Below are 18,592 nucleotides of genomic sequence, written 5' to 3'. Positions count from 1 at the left end.
ACCTATGCTGTAATCAGGAAAATACATGGTGAATGGCTCAAAGCATCCAACGTTTGGACGGAACAACTCCCACACTATTTCACTGAGCAGGACAACTGTCACATTTCTGTCAGTCTACACAGGGAAGAGAAAAAACTGAATGAGAGAGTGACAGGCAGAGAAATAACAAAATAACAGTGCATGTTAGAGCATCAATGAGAAAAATTATTATTGTGACTTTTCTGTTTCACAAAAACCATTGAATTCAGAGTTTATTACTATGCTAGTAATTTGTATTAAAGCTTCAGCTGGCCTAATCAGGCAGCTCATACATTTGCAAATCTTCATAATTATATGATATTTCTCTCCAACCCTTGCCATTTCACTGACATGTAAGTTTTGTGGGGTGATACACAATACCAAATAGATTCCATCCCAAAATTAAGAGAACATTTTACTTTAGTAATTAAACACAGACTTTCAGAGCAAACAGGAAAAGTTAAAAAGCAAAAAGAAATCTCAGCACTTCTGGAACCAAGCTATCTTGTACTTTATTTTAAAGGCAATCTGGTCTTTAAAAACAAACATATACATCCCAAACCAAGCATGTAGTAAGTATTACCTGTTTACTCTCCCAACTGTTTTACTAGTTACCAACAATGGGGCTGTTCACAGTAACATATTCTTTTTAACCAATTTTTTATTGACAAAATACCTGCCTCAGGTTGGATGTTTTGGTCAATAAGTAACAAAATGCTTCATATTACAAACAATATTCCTTATTTTGGTCACCTTTAAAAATATTAACTACTTAATATGAAGCTAAAACTATCTGTGAAGATGATGTGTTATTCTCCCTCTTTGCAAGGTTTTTGCAACCATACCAAAAATTCTGAATAACAAAAGATGTTTTTAAATATGGTTCTTCAAGAAAGACATTTGAAAACTATTGAGGCACCTCCATAAAACAAAAGGAAGGAACCGGACTGAATTGACAGTGCTGTGAATATGAGCTATGAATGACTTAAAAGAAGTTTAAATGCTATTCCTTTCCCTGAAATTTAGTGAGAATCTTCTTTTTTTTAACTCACTTTTCCCACTTCTTGGTGAAGTGGCACCCACCCATATTCTTGACTGTTTCTTCTTCCTTTTTTTAATGGAACATAAATATTTTTTGCCCTTTCAATAATACAGTATCTTCCTGCATTTCTTTCTGTTGGTTTCCTCTCCCAGAATTCCTAATGTTCAGCTGACACAAGTACTAAGATATGTTCAGTTTACTTCCTGACTGATCATCCAATATAAAGAACTTCAGCACTTGCCACCAAAATTCTCAGAGAAATCAAGCATCCTGGACCTATTCTTCAGCAGCAACCCTCCAGTCCCATGATATCCTTTACTACTAGTGGAGTTTCTGGTCTGTTTTCACTTCAGGAAAGGAAGAGATGCAGTAGATTTGCACCAACAACATTCCTCTGCAACACTGACTGCACAATTGTTTTAAAAAGTCTCCTCAGTCCAGAATCCAGGCAACTGGAGTATCAGCATTCAAGAAGACAGACAAGCTTATTTGGAAGTTACTTTTGAATTTGGGAGTGTTCCTCTGAAACATTTAAGTTTTAGTCTATGGGGTTGTGATCCCTGAACAGCATTATAAACCCAATTTTGCCTCCTTTCTCTGCAGAACAGGTTGTTTCTGCTTCAGGAGCAGCATCATCCAGAACATGGGCAGAACAGACAAAAAGAGACAGAAAATGCACCAGCTGTCAGGATTAAGAACACAGCTGTGGATCAGTCTTCATTCAATAGAGAAATCAATGTGACCAGAAGATTAAGAGCACCACTAAAAGCTTTAAGATAACAAGTATAATTTCAGCTATTTACATGTTCAGATATTTCAAAGTACCAGCAACTTCTGGTTTTGTCTTGTTTCTTTTTAGGAAATGTACCATTTGTCCTTATTTCAAAGCAAAAGCTTTGATGCTTTAGAAGTGAGAAAGGAAAGCACACAGTGGTTTACTCCAATCAGAAACCTACCGCAGCACAATTCCAGGAGAAGTGTGAGAAAACTCTAGCAAGTCAAAGCACATTCACAGCTGCTGAGCTGTACAGCTCCAGCCAAATTAAACAGCTGGTAGTCTCCTGAAGATCTCATTCTTAAAAAGACAAATAATCTAGAAAAGACAGCTACATATCTGACACAAGCCTCCAAAGAATCTACAACACATCAGATTGTAAATAAGATACCATTAACCACAATTTAAAAAAAAAAACCTAAAGTGTCTAATAAAAATCTCCCAATGTTTAAATTCTAGTTTGGTTTCTAGTTTTGACCACTGTTTTGGGGGAGTGAGGGTTAATTTCGCAACTTTTCTCATCTAAAGAATCACTTATCTGTGAGCCTGGATGTACAGATACCACATGTTCAGTTACTTTCAATATGCAGGACACATACAATAATTTCTTTCCAGACACTTACCAACTCTTGAAGCCTAAGAAATGCTGGCAGGATGTTTGCTTCCATTTCCCTCAGCTGTTCTGCTCTATCCAGAACCTTTTAATAAAACAATTATATTATATAGACAAAGTCAACTTCCACCCTCGCATGGACTTAAAATAAATTCTTAGCTGCTGGAAACTGAATTGGAGAGATTATTGCTACAAATGTGCTTCCAGGAAGCCCAAGCAGCTCTGCATCTAAAATGCATACAATCCCTAGACAACATTCTCATGCCTTATGGCAGGAAGAACTATTATTCAAGTCCAGTCAGGAATATCACAACAAAGTCATTATATCCTTAACAACCACTGAAACCTCAGTTTTTGCTCAAAATTCTTCTTATATTTTAAAAGTGCATGCAATACAGTAGCACTGTAAATACTTGCTTACTTCTAGGAGAGTTATCTTTTCCCACTATGAAATTACTTTTCAGAAACAAGTAAGAGCTGATATTTTCAAAAAATTAGCTATCATCTGGAATTCGCTGAACTGAATTTTGAGAAAAACTTTTCTTGCCATAGTTTGTAGCCTAGAAATTTACAGGATTTATTGTAGGCAAACCCCACATAGCAGTAACAGATGCGTAGCATATGTACAGCTTAAACAAGAAACAACTTAAGCAAATAACATTTTGGAGTCTGGAGAAGAAAAACAGAAGCATGAAGACATGCATGTTTATCCTTTGGTAAAAAATGTGTATTCCCAGTACCCCTAAAATCTTGACAAGAATGGAAAAAGAGAATAGAAACACATTTCTTTTGTGGCTTATATACTACTTGCAGTATAAATCTAAATCTGAAATTCATTACTTCTTTTGAATTATTGCTGTTGAGATAAAAACTATAGGTCCCTAGAAAATTATATTTTCTATCCTATTACATATCTTCACTCTACCAAAATCTTATGACATCTATCATTTCTGTTGCCCACTGTAAGGAAAAGAATTTTATGTGGACAACCAAACATTTTCTGAAAATATTATTTCAAAATCCTACCACACAAACCTGAAAGAACTCTCTCTGCATGAGTATCTCACACTTCTTGGGAATTTATTTAAAACTACAACATATGATTTTACATTGGTATCTGCATTTGATTCATGTAATAAATGACTTCAGGAATGAAAACTGCTTCACACTACAGACCAAAAAGAGGCTACATATTTTTACTAGTAAAATACTGGTTATTGGACCCAGTGACATGCAGCTCCCAAACACAAAGATTTAAGGTCTTGACCTGAGCAGATCGCACTTTTTAGTTAAATGGGAAACAAACTACAGTTCCTACTTACAGCAGAAAAAATACACTGTGACCCTGGCTTGTGGAAAAAGTCAAGTGGTTCACAGAAACAGCCTTGCCCCAGGTCTATAAATCTATGTCTTATTCTTTAGTGTCCATGTAAACTTGTCACTCTACAATTTTTTAAAAAAGCCTATACTTTCTAAAACTGGCTGCTCACTTACATTAAAAAAGTAGCTTGATGCTTCTGTAAGTGCTAAATATTGTAAATGTACAAATGACTACAAGTTATATCTGCTCCAATTTTTCAGGTCGTTAAAATGAATAAATTCATTTTTCATAAGTAATCACAAGCATTCAGCACCTATGCTTGGGTTAAGAGAAAAACTGTGATTCCTTTTCTTGAAAGTAAACATTTATCTTAATTTACTGAGTTAATTGAGCTGAAATATTGCATTATTTACTACTGAAATTAAATAGAATAAGTTAGCATTGCCAGTTTATGCTAGCAGCATGCTGGTTTTCCATCAGTCTCAATTTAAACTGCTCTACAATAAATCCAGACGGCATAAGTTAATAAATATGAATTGATTTCTCCCATTCCTGTCTGTTCCCATGCAGAAGGTAACTGAAATACTAATTTAATACTTAATTCTTCATATGCAACAACTACTTTCATGATACAATTGAACCTTTGTAGCTATTTAATGCTTTATTTTCTACAACCATTGTTCAAGAACTTTCTAATTTTCTGAGTGATGCCAATTTTCATAGAATACATGAAGAATTCTTTACTGCAGTAGAATAGTTTTTAATCCAAATATTAATCTGAAACTAAAATTTTACCATAAGAAATATTTTGCGAAATTCACTGACGGTTATTAGAAAGAGAAATTTTGTGCTTATGGAATTGCTGACGAATGTCAACACACTTTTGTGACAGTGAGTTACTTGTCTATTTATAACTTGTTATCTGTTTTACATGTTGGTACATTGTTTTCTTCATTGCATTTTTAAGAAGTATGTCAAATTTATTAACCCTGTGACCTATAGGAAACGATGAGATAGTAGTTTCCACTAAACATGATGTGAAGTTATTTAACTCAGTGGCTAAGTATTTTTAAATGAAAATAAAACTTCTTTAACTATAACCTGTGAAACAGAATGAAGAATGTTCGGTATAATTATGAACTTCTTGTTTGATTGCAAAAAACCCCCAAAGCAGTATGGGCACACTGAGAGCTCAATGACCCCGGGTAATCACTCTGCATGTTTCTCACAGCAATCAATCTTAACCACATTCTTGTTTTCTTATATAATCAATTTCAACTCTTTTAAAAAAACCTGAATTCCTACTGCTGGCCTGAAATTTCAGTCTGTATATTTTGCAGGTCCACAATATATATATACATTTACACATCACTAATACTACAGCCTTCATATTGTCCTTTCATCAGACCTCTTGTATGACTAAAACTTGTTTCCATGTTCATCTCTCAGCACAATAAATGCTGTTATAGATGTCTGCAAATTTTGACCCCTTTATGTAGTTACGATTATCACATTAAAAAACCCCAAAGACCTAAACCAAATCCTAGTCTTCTAGTACTACATTGATTCAATCATTCCTGCAACCTAAATTCTGATTATTTTTCCTGCAATCTGCTGTTTATTCCACTTGAGCATATCATCAATTTTTTCATTGCAAACTTTTTTTTCCACCTTAATTTTAAAACTACAGGTCCTGTTTCAGAGGGCTGAAAGTGTAGCTGAAGATGAAAAATCTCAAAAGCACTTTTACAGAAAAAGTTATGCATTTCAGTTCCTTAATATTATTCTTAAGCTCTATTCTAGCCAACCAAGCCTTGTCAATTGCATACTCCATATTCCCTTCTGCCCTATTCCCCACCTCTGCTTTCTCATTTGTGAAGCTATTTTCACAAGGAAACAGATAAGCATGACTCACTAATAATAAAACAAATACAGGCTCTCTACATTTAAATACTTTGTAACACTATTACAAGAGCATCTGTCTTAGCAGAGATTATGGAGTTGTGCAGATAAGCAATGTCTTAAAAACAGGGTTGCTAGAAAATCATCTTTTTTTGCCTTAGGTAGGTTTGACTACTGGTACTATTTTGTAGGTTAGGTTTGATACTCCAATTCAAATGTGTGGTATAATTTATGCTCATTATTAGTTATACTATATAGTTTTTCTGTCAAAAAAATTGTAAAACCAGCAAAAATAGAGAACCTCACCTAAAGCCTGTAAACCAACAGAAGGAATCTGTCAGCAGGTTCTGAATGAGGTCTACAGCAAAATTTTATGCAAACTGCTCTATGAGGCACACATTTCACAGTCAAATTATTGATAGCAATTACTTACACCCTCTTAGCAAGAATGGCACTGGACAATAAAATGAAATTACTTACAATGTATAATGTTTGATCTTGAAGCTCCCGACTCGCCACAGCTTGTTTAAACAGACGAACAAAGTCATTCAAAGTATCACAACGCACAGGACAGGCCTGCTCTGTGTCAGAAGAAGAGCTTTGCAACTGGATGAGAATTTCTTCTAGAAGAAGTTGTGATGTAAAGTACTCCATACAGTTCACAAACACATGAGGAAGCTGAAGAGAACAAGAAAAATGATACAACTGTATTTGGCTTTTTCAGTGTAAATACTCCAGAAATAGTTTTCTGTTCCATATGAGAGAATGAAAGAAACCATACCCTGCCAACAGAATATAGAGCAAAACAAAAAAAAAACTTGTTAAAAAAAAAGGGATCAATTATGTACCTAGTCAAAAGACTATGTATCACAAACTGAAGAGAGCTGATGAATGTTCAAATGGAACCGTGTACCTTCTAATTATGTTTAAAAGCTGAAACACAATGTATCCTTTAACTTTGTTGAAAAATTGTGAGCAATACATAAAAAGAAAACCAAATAGCATTTAGTTCAAAGAAATTTAGACAATTGTAAGACATTACAGTATCATAAAATGTCTTATCACAAATTACAGTGTCTAGAAAACACAGACATCTCAAACTTACATTACAAAGAAAGTAATCTAGGAGCACACTCCCCAGAATTACTCTGAATGCTTTTGGCATTCAGTGCACACAAATGATAAAGTGTAAGCTTCTATATCAGACTTGTGTGATCAGCATGATTGTGAAGAGTACTTTTAGAAAACCAGATCTTTTCAGAGCAAAAAGTGAGTGAAAAAAACAGGGTATGAGATACATTATCAGTATCAATTTAGTAATACTGAAAATCTACAATCATTTGTCTTTAAATAGAAGACACTATAACCAACAAAATATTACCAGTAGTCAAACCTATGTAAGGCAAAAAAAGGTAATTTTCTAGCAACCCTATTTTTAAGACATAGCTTATCTGCACAACTCCATAATCTCTGGTAAGGCAGATGCTCTTTTTCACACTTAACATTAAAACCTCTGGAAAACATTAGTCACTGGGATGGAGGAATGTGTTTGTCTATAACCAAAAAAAAAAAAAAAAAACCCAAGTACTTCATTCCAGTCTTTCTACTTAAAATACAATATATGGCATATGATTCAGCACATGTGGGGAAGTACATGCTGGCAATCCACTCACATAGCAGGTAATAAAAAGCTTTTATATGATTTTGAACACCATTAAAAGGAAAGGGTTACATCACCAAAAGCAGCTATTCAAAGTGCTGCACCTCCATAGCAGAAGGAAAGCCAGGTGCCTCAGATGTGATTCATACCTCTACATTACATAGGAGACACCTAAACATGGCACAAAACATTCTGTAGAAAGAGTTGCTGCTTAGAACCAGCTGCTTTCCAGGGTCTGGCCACATCTTTGGATACAGTGCCAGAGGTCAGCACAGTGCTGTGAGCAATGCATGAAAAGGCTACTTCACGGAAGAGAATCACAAAACCCTGCCTTCTACTCTTCTCCCTCTGCAGAATTTTTTATGAAGGGGGTTTCCACATAAAACCCAGTCCTGCAGAAAAGTGATGAACTCACTGTGGACAAGGCAAAAGCACCAGGGCCATAGAAACACGTAAGTGGAAATTTATGGTTTAGGCATTAAGTGGGCACCTGTCATTGGATTTAAATCCCTGAATTTCATGACTGACAAAAACAGAGATATTAACAGATCTAGATGAAAATTTCTGTAATGACACCCTTCAACTTAGGAGGACTTTAAAACATGTTTTGGGAAAAATTAAAACAAGGAGACAATGGAGCTACTTCAGGCTAAGTCATGGAGACAAGCTGAACAATATTTGCCTCCTTTTTAATCTTTTTTAAACTTTCTTAAAAGTTATTACGATTTATATCGTATCTCAGTATGTACAACTTCATTTTATCCTAAGTGCATTAGTGAGAAGAGTGATGAATTCACAACACACTAAGTGGAGGAGAAGAATCAGGAAGGCAGAAATGGTTGAGGAAACAAACCATTTTGAGAAAGTAGAGGCTGTTTTGAGGAACCATGGTTATAAATTGTAAATTCAATATCCACTGTGACCATTCTTACCTGTAAGGTAGTTAGAAGAGTTTGCATCACATAAGTCTTTCCACTAGATGTATGTCCATAGATAAAGATGGATGGAAAACTAAACTGCTGACGCTAAGGGGAGAAAAAAAAAAAGTTGTTGCTGTTTCAATTCTTCTCATTCAATAGATGAAAGATTTATCAATGAACTTTCCCTCTTAAAGAAAAGTTATCTTCTAAATTGAGGCATTAAATATAAAATACACCAATTATTATGGAATTAACACAATCAAGTTTCATGTTTCATCTTCACTGAAATGATGGGAGGGTAAGTTGCAAGAATCAAGTATCACATAACTGTCAGTGAAACTGCTGTAACAAACAACAAAAACACACACACAGAGAAAAGCAGCGGGCTCTTAATTCAAATTAGTTAACTAACTGAAACTAAATCTTGGCAAGCCCAAATTGCAAGCCATACATTGCCCTACCTTCTGCAAACACTACAAACTGCCTTTTCATTAGCACCAAACAGAAAAGAATTAAATGGTATGCAAGTGGAGATGGTAAAGCCTACTTTTCTCTCACAAGGCAATATTTTATGTATCTACTTATTTAATGGTCCTGATGCTGTTTATTTCATGTAATTTTTTTCTTAAGATGCAGGGAAAATAACTGAATTGTTCTTTTTTTTCCATTCTGAACAGGTACTTATTTTTGTGGTTTCATTTCTAAGAATTTTGTATCTTGACTTAAAAATGAATACAAAAATAAAATTTATGCTTTTTATGAAAAACACTATTCAATTTATCCAAGATGAAACACTCTTGTGCAAGACATGCAGGTTAGAGCATCTGTATATTTATCAAGAATTTAAGTATCTATTTTTAAGAAGAGTTGTTGCCACTATGCTTGTAATATATATATAAAACTTGAATGCTGTAATTTGATGTTATTATTTTTATCCATAGTTAAAGACAGAAAACAGATACAAATTTCCATTTTGCTACTGAATGTAAGCAGACATATAAATTGCTTATAAGTTTGCAGATAAAAATCCCTATTACTTTTTACCACAGTTTTGTGAAGCAGTAACAGAATCAACTAACAAGCCAGTGATTTCTGACTCTTACGACCAGCCTCAAAACTACCAAGAATCAGAACAACTTAATGTACTTAGAATTTAGGCACTCAGATATTAGATTAACACATCAAAACCAAACAGAATTTCCAAACTGACACTGAAAAAAAATTACCCCAGAACTTTAGGTCCGAAAAGAAGAGGCTTACTCCCTGGAACTAACTGGCAGACAGAACAGAGTCGTGGCAAAATGTGGCTTCAGAGAGAGCAAGGCACAAATACCTTTAAGTTTGTTTAAATCCTTCCAGCTGCAAGACAGCTTTCAACCTTCCAATGTACTAGAACCTACTGCCAAACACTAATGTGAAAGATGGGTAACAAAAAATAAAACCTCAACAAAGAGACAACCAAAGCATGTTCATGACATCAAAAAAACACTCTTAAATTTCTATTCTCCCCTCCAAGACAGTGGAATGTCTGTTCTCTTCAAACACAGAATACAAAAAGCACTACCTCTCCAAATATTGACAGCAACATGGACACCTGGGATTCTCGACATGGCACCAAACTTTCCAAGTGAAGCAGGTCAGATGCTGGGTATGCTGGATGTTCAAGATTAGGCATTTTGATATTCCTGTAGTTAGTCACCTAAACATGCACGTCCCTTCTGAGGTGCAGAGACAAGAAATAGAGTGATCTGGAAAATAAAAAGTTTTCATTATTATTTGCTTCCATATGCATGAAAGGGAAACAAACGGGAATTGACATAAAAACTGAACAGACATTCTAGCTCAGGATAAGGGTGTAACTATGATACATTTAAAAGACTTTGGCAAAATTGGTCCTAACTATGTAAGGCATTATACAGACATTTCCACACCAGACAAAATGCAAAAAAGCAAATCAAAATGGAAAGGCACACAGGATATGAGCAATGAATACAAGAATGAATTTTCCTAGTTTAGTTAACTGAGGAATTACATATTTAGTTCTGGTTTTATATACACTTAAAAGTAGCAAGAGAATGAAAATAAGTAAAGTAGATAATTCACAGATCATCACCTCCCTGAACAGTCAATAAAATAGGATTTACTAACAACAGGAAAGACATAGGACATAAGGAAAGATAAAGATGACAAAGTATTAGCTCTCTGGCTGCTTACAGGAACGCTTACCCCATCTTGAAAGCAGCAGAGGCATATCAAGAAAATTCAGTTGATGGCAAAGACTAGAAATACTCCTTAAAAATAGTAGGAGTCCAAACCAGTTACATAAAACTGTAATATTAACACAAATCTACCTTTTAGACAAGGACTAGACAAGGAAAAACAAAGGTCTTGATTGCTGTAACACTGGGAAGGCTGGATTTTAGTGACTGAATATAGAAAAACACCTCAGTCAAAGACATACTTTGTCTGCACTTCCAAACCTGCTGGAAAGATGCTACTTTTACCTGTTGTGATACAGACAACATGCAGAGAGTCAACTGAAGTAACCTCAACAGCTGGATTCTGACTTTGTCAAACATAACATAACTTGACAATCAAAAAGAAAGTTTAGAAATTTCATTAAGGCAATAAGGATACCAACTGACAGGATTATCTCTATGTTATCAACATCAAGATAATAAACAAAGCACTGCAAACACTTTTAAACAAACATGTTATGCTGGGTATAAGTACAACAGCACAGGAAAAACTATTAGGTTAGCAGAAGAGATCAGAAATAGCAGGGGAAAGGAAAAAAACTTCTGAAGGAGAAATGCAATAGCGGATTGCACTAACAGGAGAGCCACTGGGGTACAAGGAGGTTAGTAAATGCAAATGTATCTATAGAATAGTTTAAAACAGAGTTCCTTTTGGGATTAATCTCTGGTAAGTATTTCCATAAATAGATCTGAGAAAAGATTTTTTTTCTTTTATTTTTACACTTTGCCTTCAATGCTTTCTGAGGCAAAAGCTGGGATTGTAGAATCATCAACAGGAAAATAAGTGGAATTAATGAGGAAAAAAAGGACATCCCTGATAATATAAGTAATCCAGTACTTGTAAATTATCATATCAGACATAATAAAGACACAGTTAGATATCAAGACACTAAGTCTGAAGTGACTTGAAAAATAAGTCTATTTATAAGTCAATCACATATTAAGTATGGGAAATCAAAGTAATCCTGCTATCAGGGGCAAAAAAACCCCATAATCATATGTATCAAGCAAATTATTTCCTATACAGAGAACCACACAAATAGCCTTGGCCCATTTTAGCAGCTTTGAATGGGTCTGTGCATCTCTCCATAATAACTATTCAGTTGTCTATTCAAAATAGAATGAAGACAGAAAAACCCAAACAGCTTGATTAAGGTTGCTCTCTAAAAAATTAGCTAGGTATATGAAGGATGAAAAGAAAAAAATTATGAGAGGAGCCTCTAAAACCAAGGACAAACAAGTGGGGGAAAAGTTCTAGAAAAGGCTGAAAAAAGTTGTGTAAGTTTAAGAAAAAAAGACAGCCCTTTTTCTCCACTGGCTGCATGAGGACAAGGCTTGACTGTGTCCTAAATACATCTAAAGCCATAAAGTACCACCGCTTTTCAAGGCCATTCCCAGCCAAACTTCCCTCCGGGGAAGCACAAATCGCCTGCTGATTGCACCGTATCTGCCAGCCCTGTCTGCTTCTCACACACCCCTGCAAATGGCAAACACATTTCAGCCCCTGGATGAAAACCTACATCTCCACTGGCTGTATGTAGGCGTCTTATCTCCAACGGGACCCCATTCATGAGCTCACAAAAGAAAGGATGCTTAGAGCAACGCGTTCACAAAACAATTAATTTAGATTACATGGCAATGATAACACAACGGTAAGTGTCAGCCAAAACTTGAATTCAGGATGTTCCAGGCCGGGGAAGGTTGCACGTGCGACTCCAACCAGACCACGAAGGTGCAAAAAGCACTTACTTTGCAGCTGAGACCAAGTAAGGCTGTTAAGAGCACAAATTAAACTTCATGGCGGGACTTTATGATTTACTAGGACTTCTCTCAACTCACTGGTCCTAAAATACCTACACTTGGTAGCCTTTTCACACTCTAGCATAAAAGATGACATTAAGAAAATGACAGCACTTAAGAGATTAGCACGATTCTGCGTCCCCTCAGGCCCTACAAGCCCCCTGGCTGGCACAGGCGTGCCTCAGCTGAGGGGGAATGACGACCCCCGGCCTCCACAGAGCGCAGCTTAAGGGCTCCTTCCGCCACGCGTGTGCGAGGCTGAGGGTGCTCCCGGCCCGGCGGGCGGCTCAGCCCGCGGCTGGTTTCGCTCCCGCACCGATTCCCACAGAGAAAGCGGAGCAGAAGCAACTCTGCCCCTTCTGCTTCTCACTGCCCTCCTTCCCGCCCGCCCCGGTTCCTCTCACCGGCTCCTCACTCGCTCCCGCTCCCGCTCCCGCCGCCGCCGCGCGCGCCGCCGCCCCGCCTTCCCGGGCCAAGCGCATGCGCTGTGGGGACGGCGGGTCTGCCTGGGGCGGGGCGGAGCGGCCGTGAGGGGGATCCGGCGCTTACCGAAGAGGGATGTCCCAGAGGATATCCTGTGTTATCCTACCGGGAGAGGCGCGGGGGCAGTGTGCCACCGTAGGAGCCCTAGGGCTGAGGCATTTATCCCACGGGGACAGGCGTGAGGGTGTTGCAAAATGCGGAACATGTAAACTTTTCCTTGAGAAAGGATGTTCTTTGATCTTTGTATGCATTGAAATCCAATCAACAAGAAGGTAGAATTAATCCGTGAAACAGAGAGAGGGTAGCAAGCTCTAAGTGGTGTCCAGGTGATAGAACGGCGAATTGCTTGGTAGAGTGGCCGTGTTAAGGTTTAGGGCTGGACATGTTTCAACGATGTCAGACCTCGGGGGAGGTTAACAAGGCATGCGAAGAAGGATGTACCGCTGCTGGTGGACACAAAGGATGCAGGATTTATGGGCCACAAGGACCGTTGGCAGAACTCCCGAGATAAAGAGAAAACTGAAAAAGCCAACTGTGCTAAATCAGCTCCGACTGGGTAAAAGGCAATTCCGACAGGGGCAATCGTGACCACGGACCCAAGAAACCCCCAGACCCAAAAGAAGAGAAAGATTGAGCATGTGGACTAATTAGCATGAGAAGCGAGAGCATCATTAGTTCACAGAAGAGAGAATACTAATTAATAAAAGAACTCTGTAACTTGTAGGAAATTAACACTAATTCCTTAGTTTGGTAAAATGTGTAAATAGTAAAAAGTTTTGGTAGGGTGCTTGATTTCTGGAATACCATCAAGTGCCCAGGCTTGTGCAACTCAGAAATAAATAATCAATGTCTCTCTTGAGTGTATAATTACTGGCTTGTTGCACGCCAGGTAACAAATCTGATTTTTGTGGACAAGTAGAGCCTAACTTACATATTTAAAGTGCACGTAATTTACATGGATTCATACACAAAACCTGTTAAATCCAAGTCTGTGGAGCCTCTGCTCCAGTCAAGCTCTGAAAATCCATAACCATAGGTTCAAATTACAGCTGAAGTTATGCATCAGCAGTGCACACTGTATTAGAGGGATAAATGTGACAACTGCATGCTGGGTTATGAAAGCTAAAGTGATAAATTCCTTTCGTAGTTCGAGCTGGGTGAAATGTTAAATAAGTAAATAAGACTTATGTGAATCAAGTATGACTTACTTTTAGCAGTCAGGTTTTTTTTGTAAATATGCATGTACATGCACAATCATCATAGCTTGGCCTGAACGGTATTTCAGGTCTTTAGATACACATTGTAAATTAATGGACCAAAACCAACCTGAATGAAATTAGATAAAGAGAAGCAAAAAAAAAAAAAAAAAAACACACAAAAAAACCCCCCACAACTGATTAACTGATTTATGATTATCTATACAAATTTGTGTACAGTTTTATTTTTTTAAATGGCCTGCTATTTATCACAGTTTTGACAAAGCATAATAATATGGTGAAATTATTTTTACTGCTATTGAATTTGCATATATGTGAACAAAAGCTGTAGTATTACTAATTCAGTCAACTTCTTGATTTGGGAAAAAATCTTAATTTAGAACAATAGGTATGTTTTAAAGTGTCATATCAAGACATATGCTTCCCAACAGAGTGAAATACCTTTTTTTCTAGCTTTTGAAACCATGGAATCTGTTGGGGCAGATTGCTCTGCATACAGATGGACCATGTTTCAGAAAAAAAATCCCAAATATAATAACTGAAAGAAGTCTCAGTAAGTCCACATTTGTATGGAGTATGTGGGAGGTGAAACAAAATACTTTGGAAGCAGTTCTTAGTGATGTTTAGAACTTGCATCTTCTATGGATGACTACTGAGCAAATCCGAAATTTGGTTGGGAGTTGAGCAAGACTCCTAAAACAAGAGGTCAGTTTTTAAACATGTAGTTTTCAAATCAGTGGTTCTGTTGGAGATTCAATGGTTCATGCTGGAGTCGCTCACAAAGTCACTTCAACACAACATAAATCCATATTACTTCACAGAGGAGAGTCTTATTCTCCCTGTTGTGTCCGCACTTCCACTCATTTTCTGTTTCTAGGATTTGGGTGGTTTATAAAGAGAGCTTGTTGAGGGAGCCAGTCCAGATTAAATCAAACCAAAAGATATTTCAGTGATTGCAGCCTCGCTTCCAAAAGTCCGCTTATTAACTGAGTGGGACCCCCACTCCTGTCTCATTTAGCTTCTAGTCTGCAGCTCAAACAAAATACCCAATAACAATTCTGTTTATTAATCCAAAGTGCCACCATTATTATCATGAGGTAAAACTCTTTTTATTTTCTGTATAGCTTTAATAATTTAAAATTATTAAGAATACTGTTATTGATTGCAGTGGTGGGACTATAATACTATGTTTTTGCAGGGCTGACCTGAAGTAACTAACACAGAAAACTGGACTCTTAAATCTGCAAATGAAAAACTACCACAGAAGACCACTGAACACAGTTCTGCTAATTACTTGGGCGTATCAGCATCCATATATTCCTACAGAAAGTCTCTACTTCCCAGTAAAACTGCTTAAATTTAGTAAGTGTGATTTTTATTTTCATTCAAGATGCCAAAACTAGTAGCAGTTGCTAGAGATAGAATTATGCCTAAGTACAGCTGGTTATGTGTAGCATAATAAATTCCAGTTTAGATCTTTCATCAACCACAGTTTTCACTGATATCACTCAATATGCATTTCTGAAGAGCTTTAAATTATTTAATTTATACTAAGCTGTCACATGTCTTTTTATCTTTTCTGACTATGAGTTGCCTAGATACCAAATATATTCAAAATGAGAAAGCAAACAGTAAACTGAGGCTTGAAACTTGTGTGTAACGGAGCAGGAGATAGTCGTTTCTCACTGTGTGGTCTGATATTTTATATTAACACTTTTTTCTTTATGGAACTTATTTTCAGTACAGGTAGTGATTAATATTCATTCAAGTTTTTGCATACATAGTTCCAGTTCAGCAGCAAACTTTATATATAGAATATACACTCCTTTGGTTCAAATCACTGGGTTTCCTCATTTCTTAATGTATTTAATTTCTTATGTATTTGAGTTAATTAACATAACAAGATTATGTTCTTTATGTATGTCTTTATATCTAAATAGAACCATGTGTCAAACACATCCATATTTATCTAGGTTCTGTATGTATGTAGAGCTATACAGAGGGAATTATGTATATAGAACGTGCAGTGATTCTTTCTTTCTTTCTTTTCTTTCTTTCTTTCTTTCTTTCTTTCTTTCTTTCTTTCTTTCTTTCTTTCTTTCTTTCTTTCTTTCTTTCTTTCTTTCTTTCTTTCTTTTCTATTTTACCAGAGACACCATTGTGTAGGATGCTATTAAGACTGTATCCAGATTATTTTTTAGCAGCCTCTTCCTATTCCAGAATGTCAATTGCAGCTGACAAAGGTGCAGAAAAGAGCTTTGACAAAGAGCAGGAAGAAATTATTACTTTGGAAAGATGTTCACCTTAAAGCACCATTGAGGTGGTTTAAGAAATGACTGCCACCACATTTCTTGCCTTGTTGGATGATACAACTCTTTCAACAGAGCAAGGATAGTGTCATCATCTACCATTACACAAGTCATCCACTTAACTTAAATTCCCAGGTAAAGATTATTTAAAATATATACAGGGTGATTTTTCTTCGAAATGGATGAAAAGATCTCAAGTGACTTATCTCCTCATTGTCCTGATAATGAAACAAGAAAGTTCAGGGATAGTTAGACTTTGTAAAAGCAGATTTGGATGAAAAGACTCTTAGTTACATCAGGAAAAGCAGTCCCTGGAGACAGTTCTGTGGGCTGTGGACGGCAGGAGCACAGTATATTCCCTTCACATCTTTTTCTGTCTCCCAGTCAGCCCCTGTGTCAGTGCCAAGGGGTAATGCCAGTGGTGACCTGGCACTGCTCATAGCCAGCAGGGGTTCTCTTCCACCAGCGCTTGGCAGCAGAATCAGAAACTGAGATTTGATCCATAATTTCTCATTAAGTTTGCTAAAGATAGACAATGATGAATGTTTAACAATCTAATAGTTAGTGATTATAATCACCAACAGTGGATTTTCAAGGAATTAGTAGTAATTAAGGTCTCATTTATAACTCATTAATATTAAAAACAGTAATTCTATGGATTAAATACTCCCCTAGTATCTAATACAGAGGATTTTGCAGACAGAAATATATGATGAACGATCTAGAGTTTGAGATCTCCAAATGAGATTTGACAAAAATATCACCATAGGCAATTACTGCTAAATTTCAGCTGGTTGCTCAGACAAATCTGTTGCACAGTATCATAACAGTTTACTTTGAATTTAGGCCTCAAGGGAAGCAATCTGTTAGAGGTGAAGGAAAGAAAATAAATACCTTTCCTCAAGCTGCCAATAAATAAAGTCAATTCATGCTGGAGATATCTTAATTTTTTTGTTACATTTCCATTAGTTCTAGGCACATTTGTTTTCCATATTATTTTTCTGGGGAAATGATGTTCTACCACCAACATCCTCAGTTAAATCAGTGTATTAACCTGTATGCTTATTTCTCTAAGAAGGTACACAGAAGATTGCAGGAATGTACGTACTCCTCACAGAGAACATTTACCAGGAGTGTATAATTTTTAATACAAAACTGCATAGTTTTGATAAGTTATTTTATATTCTTTATAAATCAGAAGGCCAAGGAAGGTGAATGTCATTATAGGTATGTAACCAAAACCTGTTACTTATCATTATATATTCAGATTATGAAAGTCATGCCAAAGTGATGTCATTTCTAGCTCAGGTTAGTTCTACCTGGAAATTCTTGGCTTACAAGCCTAAATGCCTGAACATAGACTGAATTGTTTAGGCATGTGAGTTTAGACTCAATGAATTTGCATAACTGGCATTTGTTTGTATATCCCAGTGTAAATTGAAATAAAACTTAACTTGTTTTCATCTGTATTAAACTCCCCATCGTGCCAAAAAGTAACTCACACTACATTTATCTTTGTTCATATGCTGGGACATATGTTCCCCTGAACAGAGCCTGACAGCCTTGGCTTGCAGCTTTACTCCAGTTACAGAGTCTCCAGCACTGGGACATGACATCCTAGCAATTCTAAAGTGGTTTTTTATCTCTCATGACATCATCTGTGATGCAGGATTCACATTCCCAGGGAGCATAATCTGTTGAGAGGATTTTGCTTTCCTTAAATTGGACATATAACTGTTAATACATTCATTGTGAAATGGTTTTCTTTCATTTGAGGTTGGTATTATTTTGGAAGTGGTTGAGTTGATTGTTGTTTCATACTCACAGCAATATAATTTCCATGGGATTTTTTTTGCTAGCTTCCAATAAATTATGAGAGATAGAGCACAACATTTTTTTGTCAATATGGAATTGAAAATTAATTTAATGTTTAAAAAGAAAATCAACAAAATATTGAGTCTGCAGGAGAACACAGCAACTGAGTCATCACATTTTTGGACTTAACTTTAATATCACATTTTTAATCTAGAAAAGTAAAACAGCAGCTAAATTTCATCATGGTCAGATAGACTACTTACTGAGGCTAGTAAAAAATCCTATCTACTTCTCAGCTTGAACTTTCCTTCAGCTTATTTTCCATGATCATGTAACTGTCTCAGTCTTATGCCAAACTCTCAGCAAAATAAATTTGGCATTTAGATAACTGCATTGGAAAAAAATTCCATGCTAACAATTTTTAATAATCCTAATTAATTATTGATTAGTGCTAATGAC

The 18,592-nt window shown here is 36.3% G+C and overlaps 1 protein-coding gene across 5 annotated transcripts in view; it reads right to left on the bottom strand.

The window, feature by feature from the left end:
* The window catches only part of ORC5 (origin recognition complex subunit 5), a 68,781-nt gene extending 56,021 nt beyond the window's left edge, over positions 1 to 12,760 (bottom strand). For 4 of the 5 annotated variants that reach the window (XR_007203168.1, XR_007203169.1, XM_048301644.1 and 1 more), the window contains exons 1-6: positions 12,714 to 12,760; positions 9,816 to 9,999; positions 8,264 to 8,356; positions 6,152 to 6,349; positions 2,459 to 2,533; positions 3 to 114 (exon numbers count right to left, since the gene is read on the bottom strand). Coding sequence is in view for 3 of the 5 variants with exons in the window: in XM_048301644.1 (XP_048157601.1) it covers positions 3 to 114; positions 2,459 to 2,533; positions 6,152 to 6,349; positions 8,264 to 8,356; positions 9,816 to 9,926 (589 nt within the window). In the remaining 2 variants the exon portion in view is untranslated. The remainder of the gene's footprint in view (positions 1 to 2; positions 115 to 2,458; positions 2,534 to 6,151; positions 6,350 to 8,263; positions 8,357 to 9,815; positions 10,000 to 12,713) is intronic. The other variant, XM_048301647.1, reaches the window with a different exon arrangement.
* Between the last annotated feature and the right edge of the window lie 5,832 nt (positions 12,761 to 18,592).

The sequence above is a fragment of the Corvus hawaiiensis genome, chromosome 4, assembly GCF_020740725.1.
Source record: "Corvus hawaiiensis isolate bCorHaw1 chromosome 4, bCorHaw1.pri.cur, whole genome shotgun sequence".
NCBI classification, from domain to species: domain Eukaryota; kingdom Metazoa; phylum Chordata; class Aves; order Passeriformes; family Corvidae; genus Corvus; species Corvus hawaiiensis.
Note: the sequence above shows the minus strand (reverse complement) of the source record. Positions and strands in the feature narration are given on the sequence as shown.